This window comes from Microtus ochrogaster, chromosome 17, assembly GCF_000317375.1.
Source record: "Microtus ochrogaster isolate Prairie Vole_2 chromosome 17, MicOch1.0, whole genome shotgun sequence".
Classification (NCBI taxonomy): Eukaryota; Metazoa; Chordata; class Mammalia; order Rodentia; family Cricetidae; genus Microtus; species Microtus ochrogaster.
In genome coordinates this window covers 16,078,264-16,089,229 of record NC_022019.1, presented here as the reverse complement: position 1 = coordinate 16,089,229, position 10,966 = coordinate 16,078,264, and the positions used below count along the sequence as shown (strand labels likewise).

At 47.6% G+C, this 10,966-nt stretch overlaps 2 protein-coding genes across 3 annotated transcripts in view; both read left to right on the top strand.

Moving 5' to 3' along the window:
• The window catches only part of C17H8orf58 (chromosome 17 C8orf58 homolog), a 5,321-nt gene extending 3,941 nt beyond the window's left edge, over nt 1–1,380 (top strand). The window contains exon 7 of the mRNA XM_005355565.2: nt 497–1,380. Coding sequence (XP_005355622.1) covers nt 497–605 — 109 coding nt within the window. The 3' untranslated portion in view covers nt 606–1,380. The remainder of the gene's footprint in view (nt 1–496) is intronic.
• A 606-nt stretch (nt 1,381–1,986) lies between these two features.
• Ccar2 (cell cycle and apoptosis regulator 2) overlaps nt 1,987–10,966 on the top strand; it is a 15,602-nt gene continuing 6,622 nt past the window's right edge. Inside the window, exons 1-8 of one of the 2 annotated variants that reach the window (XM_005355563.2) lie at nt 1,987–2,127; nt 2,960–3,050; nt 3,242–3,333; nt 3,736–3,827; nt 4,035–4,149; nt 4,281–4,410; nt 4,592–4,688; nt 9,251–9,370. In XM_005355563.2, coding sequence (XP_005355620.1) covers nt 2,993–3,050; nt 3,242–3,333; nt 3,736–3,827; nt 4,035–4,149; nt 4,281–4,410; nt 4,592–4,688; nt 9,251–9,370 — 704 coding nt within the window. In that variant the 5' untranslated portion in view covers nt 1,987–2,127; nt 2,960–2,992. Of the gene's footprint in view, nt 2,128–2,172; nt 2,674–2,959; nt 3,051–3,241; nt 3,334–3,735; nt 3,828–4,034; nt 4,150–4,280; nt 4,411–4,591; nt 4,689–9,250; nt 9,371–10,966 lie in introns of those variants that run through there. The other variant, XM_005355564.3, reaches the window with a different exon arrangement.

Below are 10,966 nucleotides of genomic sequence, written 5' to 3'. Positions count from 1 at the left end.
GAGACCAGCCTGGTCTACAGAGCTAGTGCCAGGACAGGCTCCAAAGCCACAGAGAAACCCTGTCTCGAAAAACCAAAAAAAAAAAAGATTTATTTATTATATATACAACTTTCTGCCTCCATTTATACCCACACACCAGAGGAAGTCACCAGATCTCTTTACAGATGTTTTGGAGCCACCATGTGGTTGCTGGGAATTGAACTCAGGACCTCTGGTAGAGCAGACAGTGCTCTTAACCACTGAGACATCTCTATCTTCACCTGCCAAGCCCTTACTCCTTAACACTGAAATTTAGGGGATGGTGAGGTAGGCAGAGAGGTAAATTATTTCCCTGCAGGTGAAACCTGTCATGTTTGGAGGCCTGTTCTTTAGGGAGAAGCATCACTTTAACACTCCTATCTCCTCCTCTCCTCCTCGGAAAGGGAACAAGGCTTTGCAGCTCTGGTATCTTTCTTCTGCTCTGACTTCTTCTTTGCTTTTTTTTTTTTTTTTCCAGGATGGAGTTCAGGAACCTCTCTGAAAGGACTCAGTACCACTCCCACCGGAAGACCTTTATCCCAACATTGGTGATTAAGAAGCCCCGAGCAAAAAACCTTTCTGTATGATCTCTTGGTGTGCCTGGTGACCTTAGGTGAAGGGGATTTGCCATGAAGTCCCTCACCTTTTGGTTTACTGCTGTGTCTCTGCACTGCCAGGAAAAGCTATTTGTGCTTGCTCCTTTTCAAGGTGACGGCAGAGTCCGCCTCTAAGCAGCATGGCCAAGGAGCCCTGGTTTCCCTGTGAGAGCCTCAAGTGCAGTTCTGGCCATCTTCCCGGGTTCTTACTCCTTGTCAGAAATCTCTGGGCTCAGAGAATGTGAATGGACTTATTTATCAGGTGCTCCCGGAGCATGTTTTGTATGGTGCTGTGCCAGCATGTTGCAGATGTATGTTTATGCCATCTTTGTTGGACTGTCGACTGACTGGATTCAATCATCTGGCGGAATCACGCATCCAAAGGGTTGGTGCTTTGGGTGTAACTGTGGAAGGATGGGCACTGATCTTCATTCTACAACGCACGGTTACCGATGTGGATTTATAATTTCTTCCTCATATCTGAGACAGCAGACCTGGGACAGAGAACAACACTGCCTTGGGTAACTTTGTATTGAGTCATGGCCCTGGAGCACAGCCTGTGAAGACTGAATGAGCAGTGGGGGTGGTGGTGGTGATCAAGCACAATGTGAAGAATAGCAATTTCAAGGTCAATTCTAAGTTGCTGTGTTCTATCCTGGAGTTTAGACCATGGCAATGTCTCCTAATTTGTGAGCCACAGCTTCCTACTTGGGATGATGCCTGCCTTACCTACCTCATAAGCTTGTTAGGAGGATAAAGTGACATTAAACTCTCAATGTGTGCTGTGACTGTTAAATGCATAGGAAAGGGTGTACTGTTGGAGGAAGACAGAAGTGGAATGGGAGGGAGGTCAGAGGTTAAGAGAGGGTGACCAGATTTCTGGCAAGTGTTTGGGTAAAGTCATTTCATTGAGATATAGTATGTTTCATATTTGAGAATTTGGACATGGAATTCTGTTATGGTTACCCCTTGCTGGTGGTGCTGTCAACAGAAGGGCAGGGATAGGGATGGGGGTCACTGGCTTAAGTCAGGCAGAAGAATGCCTGCTGGAAATAGCCCCTGAGTAGGCATGCTCCTTTTCCAGTCAGTGGAGGCGCTGCTTCTTTTGCTGTAGTTTTGGGGGTTGGTAGAGCACAGCAGGTGTGTAAGTAATAGACCCTTCCTTGTATTTGACGGAGGGGTCTAGTTCCAGTCGCCTTGGAACCAGGAACCAATGCTCCAAAGCCTACTTTCCTAATGGGACACTTGAGCGAGGACACCACTGAGCTCGGCTTCCGAATGCATTATCAGATCTGGGAAGGCGCACTTCCGTTCCACAGTTGGAGCGGGATGGCAGACTGGCGTGGGGGAAGGGAGAGGTCGATGGAGAAGAGGGAGGTACCATATCCGGGAGAGTGGCAGCTTCCGACCAGTGGTCGCTCTTCCGGAGAGGCGTTTCCGGTGGTGGTGGCAGCAGCGGCTGCGGTGGTTCCGGGTGTCTTTGTCCCCCTGGTGTCGTGGCCCTGGCCCGCAGGTGGGTTGGGGGCCTCCCGCCGCGCCTCTGCCTCTCTGTCTCTCCCGGGTGGCGAGGCTGCAGGGGTCTGATCAGCGAAGATGTGCCAGCTGGGCGGAAAGAGCCGAGCCCCCCTCCGGACTGCAAGCTCCGTCTCCCTGGCAACGGCCTCGGCCCTGGGGGCGGGCGGGAGGAGGAGAAACCTCGCGCTGTGGTCCTCCCAAGGTGGCCGCTCTGGAAGGCTCTGCGCTGGCCGGCCGGAGCGAGGGTCTGGACCTAGGAGGAGGGAGCGGCTTGCAGGCCGCTTGGCTAGGGCCGGCTGGACAGCTCCCTTCCCAACAGCCGGTCCGAGAGAGGACGACGGGCGGGCTTCCGGGAGAGGGCCCGCATCACCTCCCTGCTACTCGCACCTCCATTTTTTCCGGGCCCTGCGTGGAGTGTTTTGGCGGATGTTTTTGAATGAATGAATGAATGCCATCGGAGCTCTTCCAGCCCCTCACTCCGCCAGCCACTCTAAGGGTGCCAGTGGCTAGTGAAACAAGTGCTAAGTTGTTGGGAGACCTGGGTGTGAGTCCTGCTCTGTCACTACCTGTTTTGTGGCCTTGGGCAAGTCTGATCTCAAAGCTCCAGTTTCCTTCCCTGTAAACCAGCATGTCTCTAGCCCCCCACCATTAGGTTATAGTCAGATCAAACTGGAGTAACGTAGTTATCCATTTCATTTCCTCTACATTCTCCATTCCTCCATTTTAGGACCCACCTCCTCATCTTAAAAACTTTACTTCATTAAGATTTCCCAGGTAATAGGTGGAAGCTTTCCATTTGAGCTATTAACGTCTTTCTTTTTCGATTGAAGGTTTCCTAAGACCTTGAAAGGACAGCATTCCCAATGTCCCAGTTTAAGCGCCAGAGGATCAACCCACTTCCAGGGGGACGAAACTTCTCAGGTGCTTACCTTCCTTACCTGGCTACACTCTGGACTCAGTTCCCCAAAATATTGGTTCTTGGGTGTTTCCCTGAGTGTCTGAGGAATTGGTTGGAGCCACTTTGACCTCTGGGTTTACAGGATCCTCTGGCTGTCTCTAGTGTTTAGGGTGGGTGAGTGCAGTTTCTGGAGCTTGCTTCTCTTTCCCCATAGGCGCGGCTTCAACATCTCTTTTGGGTCCTCCTCCTGGTTTACTTACTCCTCCTGTGGCCACAGACCTGTCCCAAAATGCTAGGCACCTTCAGGTATGTTGGGTGCCCTTTCTAGTGAGTTTCTCTTTGAGGGCTATCCTGTTATGTTTGGGTATCTGGTGTGTGTTATAGTTATCAACATCCCTGGTTTTTGTTTTTGTTTTTTTCCTGGTTGTGGGCCAGGGCTGGGGAACTCAGACACCTTTTAGACTGGGGAGTTTTTAGTATCTGCCAGAGATCTTCTGGTACCTTTTAGGATTAAAGAACTGAAAATCCTAGAAGCATGAACACGAAGAATTAGTTTCTCCCCTCTTCATAGATAGGCTGTGTTTGCTGTGAAGTTTTGTGTGATCACATGAGCCGGGGCCCTGGTGGCTAGAGGAGAGGCCCTCGTGGCAGAGCATGGTCTTGTTCAGGTGGCTTCCTTTGCTTTTGACCTTCTGTCTTCTCTCACAGGGTGGGGAGAAGCAACGGGTCTTCACTGGCATTGTTACCAGCTTGCATGATTACTTTGGGGTGGTAGACGAAGAAGTCTTTTTTCAGCTAAGGTAGGTTTGAGGCTCCTCTCTTCTGGGGAAGAGATGGTTCTTGAGTTCAGTTCTGTCTCCATGCTGGTGGGCCCGCTCTTTAATGCCATTGCTTTGCTAATTTACTGCAAGATGAGAAATCTCGATGGGAAGAGCATCGAGGGGGGCAGTCAGGGTAGCTCGTCCCAGGGCCCACCTGATGAGGTCCCCTTGTTTGTGCACTGGCAGTGTGGTGAAGGGTCGGCTCCCCCAGCTGGGTGAGAAGGTGCTGGTGAAGGCTGCATATAACCCAGGCCAGGCTGTGCCCTGGAATGCCGTCAAGGTGCAGACACTCTCCAACCAGGTATTTATCTCACCGAAAAGGGGAGGGCGAGAAGAAGACCTGTGCCCTGACTTTTGTTGAGGTGTGGGATGGCTGTCTTTCCGTGGTATCAATGCTGGGGTCCTCTGAACTTCATGGTTGTTTTCCCTCAGCCCCTACTGAAGTCTCCAGCACCCCCACTTCTGCATGTGGCAGCTCTGGGCCAGAAGCAAGGGATCCTGGGAGCTCAGCCACAGTTGATCTTTCAGCCTCACCGAATTCCCCCTCTTTTCCCTCAGAAGCGTGAGTACTGGTGGCATGCATGTTGGGGTGTGCCTGTATGGGGTACTTTTGAGGAAAGGACTTGTTACTTTAATATAGATGCTTTTGGAACAGAAGGGGTTACTTTGGGACCCAGAAAGAGGAGGAGGAAGCTCGACCGGGTTTTAGGGCTTTTAAGTCACCAGCCATTCCCTTTCTTCAGCCCTGAGTCTCTTCCAGACATCCCACACACTTCACCTGAGCCACCTGAACAGGTTTCCTGCCCGGGGTCCTCATGGCAGACTGGACCAGAGCCGCAGGTGAGAGGAGAAACGGGTGGGGCAGAGGCTCCGTTTCATTCCTCTAGGAGCCATGGTCCACCTTTGACAACTGTTGACACTAACACTTTTTTCTGTGGATAGACACAGCTTGATAGTCCCTTGTCTTTGAAAGGCAGATACATTGAGGCATATATACACATGCAACAGCTTTATATACTACCTCAGCAAAGTTGAGACTCAATACGTGAGATTCATATTCCAAAATGTCACACGGAGAGTTTTTGTTGTTTTGTTTTGCTTGCCGGCCTAGTGATGGGATTATTGGGGTGTTTGCCCACGCCTACCCAGCTGAGATACGTTATTTTGAAACAGGTCTTATGTAGCTTGGCTGGCCTTGAACTCAGTATATAGCTAAGGATGACCTTGAAGTCCTGATTCTCTTCCACCTCCCACAGGCTGGGTTTTCAGGTGTGTACCACCTAGGTTGCTTATGCATTCATTCCTTTTTCAGTATGGTTTTGAGATACTTTGTGTGTGTGTTTTCTATGAATTTGTATAGAGATGTGTCCAGGTGTATGTGGAGCTAGGAGGTTGTTGGTGAGTTTACTTTATTGGTTATTGTTTGTGTTAGAGACTGTCTTACTGAAGCTCGCCATTTTGGCTAGGCTGACTGTCCAGCAAGGCCTAGAGATCCTCCTGTCTGCCCCTTCCGGTGCTGGAATTACAACTGTGTCTTTACATCTCCTCAGCGCCAGATACTTCAAAAAGTTTCCTTTTGTTTCTAGTATTTAACACAGAGATAATAAGACTTGTTACAAGAATTGTTACAAGAAAACAGTAACATTAAAAAAAGGAATGTTGCAGAATGTTTTAGCTCCTAATTTAAATGGCTTCTGTGAAGTATATTTTGTATAACAGTGTTACAATACACAAGTTCAGGCTTTGTCCTGTACACATAGCTTTCTTGGCCCTCTTGTAGAGCAAGCGTGGTTGATTCAGGCTCTTGAGACTTCCTGTGGTCCTTTATCATCTGCACATTTTGCGAGTTTCCAGGAGCGTACTCAGTGTATCTTAAGTTCACACCTCCTGTGTGTTCACTGTTCTTGAGAGGTTTTGCTCAGCCTTTTGTTTTTGTTGTTGTTTTTTGAGACATGGTTTATCTTTGTAACATTTCTGTCTGTCCTGGAATTCACTTCTTAAACTAGGCTTGCTATGAACTCACAGTGATCCATCTGCCTCTGCCTCCCAAGTGCTGGGATTAAAGGCATGCGCTACTACCACCTAGAATTTGACTATATATTTTTGATCTCTTACCATTCTGCCCCCACAAGATCAATGTAGAAAATTCCCTTGTGCTGTGATTTTCTTTGGAATAAGGTGGTACAGGAAGGGTACCACCTTGACTCTCACATGCCAGTAAGAGCTGAAAAGCAGTCTAGTGGCAAACACTTGGAATAAGCATGGCATAACTCTGAGGAAAGCTGAGGGGAGGTGATGTAGCCAGTCCCCATGTAGAAGCCAGCCTTTGTTCTCTGGGGAAGGCTGCTGCGGACCTAGATTTGTCTAGGGTTGGTCTCCACATCGTCTCCATTACTGAAACCCTTTGTTCCCCTCTCCTCCTAGATGTGGCTTGCACCTACTCTGTTCATCTAGTCCATCATTCCGGTCTCCAGTTTGCAAGGCCCTTCCCCTTTGCCATTCTGAGAGCCTGCGAAAGCCTTTAGTACAGAACTGTAGTGTGTACTTTGAAGGTTTATGTGACCTGGTTAAGAACCAATGACTGTGGCCTTGCTGCTTTCAGTGTAAATTCTGGATGTGTGCTGGTGATTGTATTTGACTGCCAGGCCCTGGTGCAAACCTGCAGTGTATTATCTTGGCCAAGGCGCTTCTGGGTTACAGCGTTTGGAGAAGGAGACATCATCCTGGGAAGGGGACTCTACCGCCTGTCAGAGTAAGAATGTGCAGCGGGAATCAGTCACTGAGGGAAACTGCCAGTTTATAAAGGATCTGATCATATGGGTGGTTTGCCCAGAGGCCCAGCTTTATGTTAAACTCCCAACTCTAGGATGCAGGGAATAACGTTGCCATTGCTCTTGTGAGCAGCTCAGGGCTTTATTTAGGCCTGGATTCTGCAGCTTCCACTGCTAACGTGTTTCCTGCTGACTCTGAGGTCACAGATGGTTAGGAGTACAAGGCCAGCCCAAGTGACTTAAGACCTTGTCTCGAAACAAAAGAGAAGAAACTAGTAACACTGAAAGGTGCAGTTCTAGCCTTCTTTGAAGCCTTTCTATTGTTGGGAGGAAGTACTAAAGAGTTTGGAAAGTAATTTTTGCCTGGGAAAACGGTTCCTGTTTCACCTTCCCTGTGACCCTTCTAGTTTCTTTCTGCACACAAGTGCATGGTCTGTGACTGTCATTCAGAGGTCAAGGTATTTGTATGTGTTTAGCTGTTTTCCCAGACTGTAGCACCATCTTCTTTAAAAGTTTATTTTTCACATTTCTCACTTATCTAAAATGCACTTTGATTTCCTCCTTCATAGCCTCTCAGCTCCCCGCCCTGAACCGTTTCTTCCCAGCTACCTCTATTTTCTTTTCTTTTCTTTTTTTTTTTAGTCTAAATTTCTTCTGACAGTTTCAGGCATGCATACAATGTATCTCAATCACACTACTCCAGTCTTCCCCTCCTCCTGTCTCCCTAACATTACCCTTCTTGCCTTCATTTTTTTTTTTTTTAAACCCAGAGTTTGGGTGTGGGGCCATCCACTAGAGCTTAGGCAACCTACTGGGGAACTTCACCCCACAGAAAAATAACTCTTTCTGTCCTGATTCGACTTCGACTTTTATCACTTTTTTTAAAATTTTTTTTTGTTTTTTTCGAGACAGGGTTTCTCTGTGGCTTTAGAGTCTGTCCTGGAACTAGCTGCTCTGTAGACCAGGCTGGTCTTGAACTCACAGAGATCCGCTTGCCTCTGCCTCCCGAGTGCTGGGATTAAAGGCGTGCGCCACCATCGCCCGGCGACTTTTATCACTTTTTTTGGCTTCCACATTACCTACAGTTGCTTCCATGACTCTGGGTGGGGTACATGACCTGAGCAAGTGCAGCTTACCAGTACCTACACCACCAAAAACAGGACCTTGAAGTGTCATCTTGGTGACTGCCTTAGTGATTGGATTATTATTGTAGCCACTAAATTGTCCTTGGGGATGCATGTACTCATTACATGGGTCAGTATTTTTGCATTATACTGCACCCTCCCTTCCCCAACTTTCCTGGGATAGTTTTTCAAGGATGGAATTACTGGAGCAAAAGGTGGTTCTCCCCCCATTTTATCCAATTAAAAATATTTTTATTATTTAAGAAAAACTAGAGTTTGGTGTGGTGGTGCATGCTTTTAATTCCAGCACTTGGGAGGCAGAGGCAAGTAGATCTCTGTGAGTTTGAAGCCAGCCTGATCTACAAAGTAAGATCCTGGACAGCCAGGGTTTTATAGGGAAGCTCTGTGTTGAAAAACCAAAAATAAAATAAAAGTTATTTTAAGGCAGATGTGGTGATGTACACCTTCATTCCCAACACCTGGGTAGCAGAGGCTAGAGGATTGGTGGCAATGAGTTTGAGACTTGCTAGGGCTATTATAGAAGGTTTGAGACCAGCCTGAACTACAGAGTTCAGTATGGAACTGTCTTAAAAATCCTAAAACGTGGGTTGGAGAGATGTCTCAGCAGGGAAACCCACCTGCCACCAAACCTGATAGCCTGAGTTTGATCCCTGGGACCTAAATAGTTGAAGGAAAGAACCAATTTTCAAATGTGCATTGTGGCATGCTGGTATGTGCTCGTGCATAAAACACAGGGAGAATCCTAAATGCAGAGCCTTCAGGCTGCCCAGCAGGTGAAGAAAGGTTCTAGAGTATGTTCTGAGCCCTAGTATTTTAACTTTAAAGATTTTTTCCATTTATTTACTTATTTTGAATATATATATGTGGAGATCAGACAACTTACAGCGAGGGTCTTTCCTCCCACCATGGGGATTCTGAGATCAAACTTAGGTCACCAGGCTCTTTGATAAGTGCTTTTACCTGCTGAAGCTTCTCGTTGGCTTGCCTTTCATTATTTTAAAGCTGTTCTTTTTTTTTTTTTTAATTGTAGCCTTTTCGTGTCTATCCTAATGTCTTTAATAATCTGTCACATATGTGCTAGGATAGCTTCTTGTATGTGCGTGTGGTGCTGGACTTGAACCCAGGGCCTCCACAGGTTAAGCAAGTGTCCTCCCACTGAGCTATATACTATTTTCTTCCTTCTCTCTCTCTCTCTCTCTCTCTCTCTCTCTCTCTCTCTCTCTCTCTCTCTCTCTTTTTTTCTTGAGGCAGGGTTTCCCTGTAGCTTTTGAGCCTGTCCTGGAACTCGCTCTGTAGACCAGGCTGGTCTCCAACTCACGGAGATCCACCTGCCTCTGCCTCCTGAGTGCTGGGATTAAAGGTGTGTGCCACCACTGTCTGGCTTTTATTCATTTAATGCTGAGGATTCAGGTATTTTCCAGTTCTTTATGTATGAAGACATATATAACAATATGTTTCTTATTTCTGGGGATGGCTCTCCCTCCAGCGATGACTATGACTCGAAGAAACGCAAACAGCGGGCTGGTGGAGAGCCTTGGGGTGCTAAGAAACCTCGGCATGACCTGCCTCCTTACCGGCTTCATCTCAGTCCTTATACTGTGGACAGGTGAGTGACGACCAGGAAGGGACTTAGACTTGCCTTGCGAAAGCAATGGTTTCTAGCGTAAATGGGATATGGCCTATTAGGGTGCAAGAGGGTATTTTGTGTCACCTGGCGGCCTGTGGGATCCTGCTGCATGTGGCTTGCTGCTCTGCTTTTCACGTCACGTCTTCGAGTAGTTCTGTGTTAATATGTACTAGTCAGTCTTGTTCCTGTGTGTGCGCACTTTTGTTCATGTGTGTGGGGGTGTGTAATCATGTTTGGGTGCATGGGTGGAAGCCAGAGGACCACCTCAGATATTCCTCAGGTGCTATCTAGCTTTTTGTTTTGGACACAGGGTCCCTTACTGGTTTGGGACTTGGCCGGCAGGCTCCGTTGTTCAGGAGCTGCCTGTTTGCCCTCTTCAGCACTGGCACTGCAGATGCAAGCACCATGCCAACATTTTTTTTTTTCTTTTTGAATAACAGGTGTATGACCTGGCCTGATTTTCAACTTTGATAGCTATCACGAATTCTTTTTCAGAGGCTGTATCCACTTACATTGTCACCAATAGGGCACAAAGTCCTTGTTTCCTGTACCCTTGCCAACACTGTTTTCCTTTACCTTTTCTTTCTTTCTTTCTCTTTTTTTTTTTGTTTTTGTTTTTGTTTTTGTTTTTGGAGACAGGGCTTCTCTGTTTAACAGCCCTAGCTGTCCTGGAACTCACTCTGTAGACCAGGCTGGCCTCCAACTCACAGAGATCCACCTGCCTCTACCTCTCATGTGCTGGGATTAAAATCATGTGCCACCACTGCCTGGCTTCTTGTTTTTGAGGACAGGGTTTCTCTGTGTAGCCCTGGCTCTCCCGGAACTAGCTCTTTATAGAGGAGGCTGGCCTTAAACTCACAGGGCTCTCCCTGCCTCTGCCTCCCAAGTGCTGGGATTAAAGGCGTGCGCCACCACTGCCCGGCTTTGATTTGCATTTCTAATTACCAGTGAGTTGGACACTCTTTAAAACAAAATGTTTTCATTTATTACTTTTCATTTGTGTGTGTTCATTTGTGTGGGCTCCTGTGTGGAAGTCAGAGGGGCAACTTTCAGGAGCTGGTACATTCTTTCTACCATGTGGGGTTTAGGGACTGACCTCAGGTGGCAGATTTTGTGTCTTTCCCTGCCCAGCCGTCTTGCAGGACCCTCTTCATATGATGCTCTTATGTTGCATGTGGTTATTTTTCTGAGGAGGATTTGTCCTGTCAGGTCTCACAGTTTTCTCCTGGGAAGCTAAGCTCTATTACTGATTAGAGACTTGTCTATTTAGACCATGACCATGCGTGAGCCTGGAGAGATGGCTCAGTGGTTAAGGGTCCATACTCCTCTGCCAGAGGACATGACTTAGTTCCCAGCATCCACATGAGGTGGCTCACACCCGTCTGTACCTCCAGCACTAGAGGAATCTGCTGCCTCTGGCTTCTGTGGGAGCCTGCACAAAGGTGCATGTTCCTATATACAGATACACATAAAGAAAGAAAGAGATGGGCTGGAGAGATGGCTCAGTGGTTAAGAGCATTGCCTGCTCTTCCAAAGGTCCTGAGTTCAATTCCCAGCAACCACATGGTGGCTCAC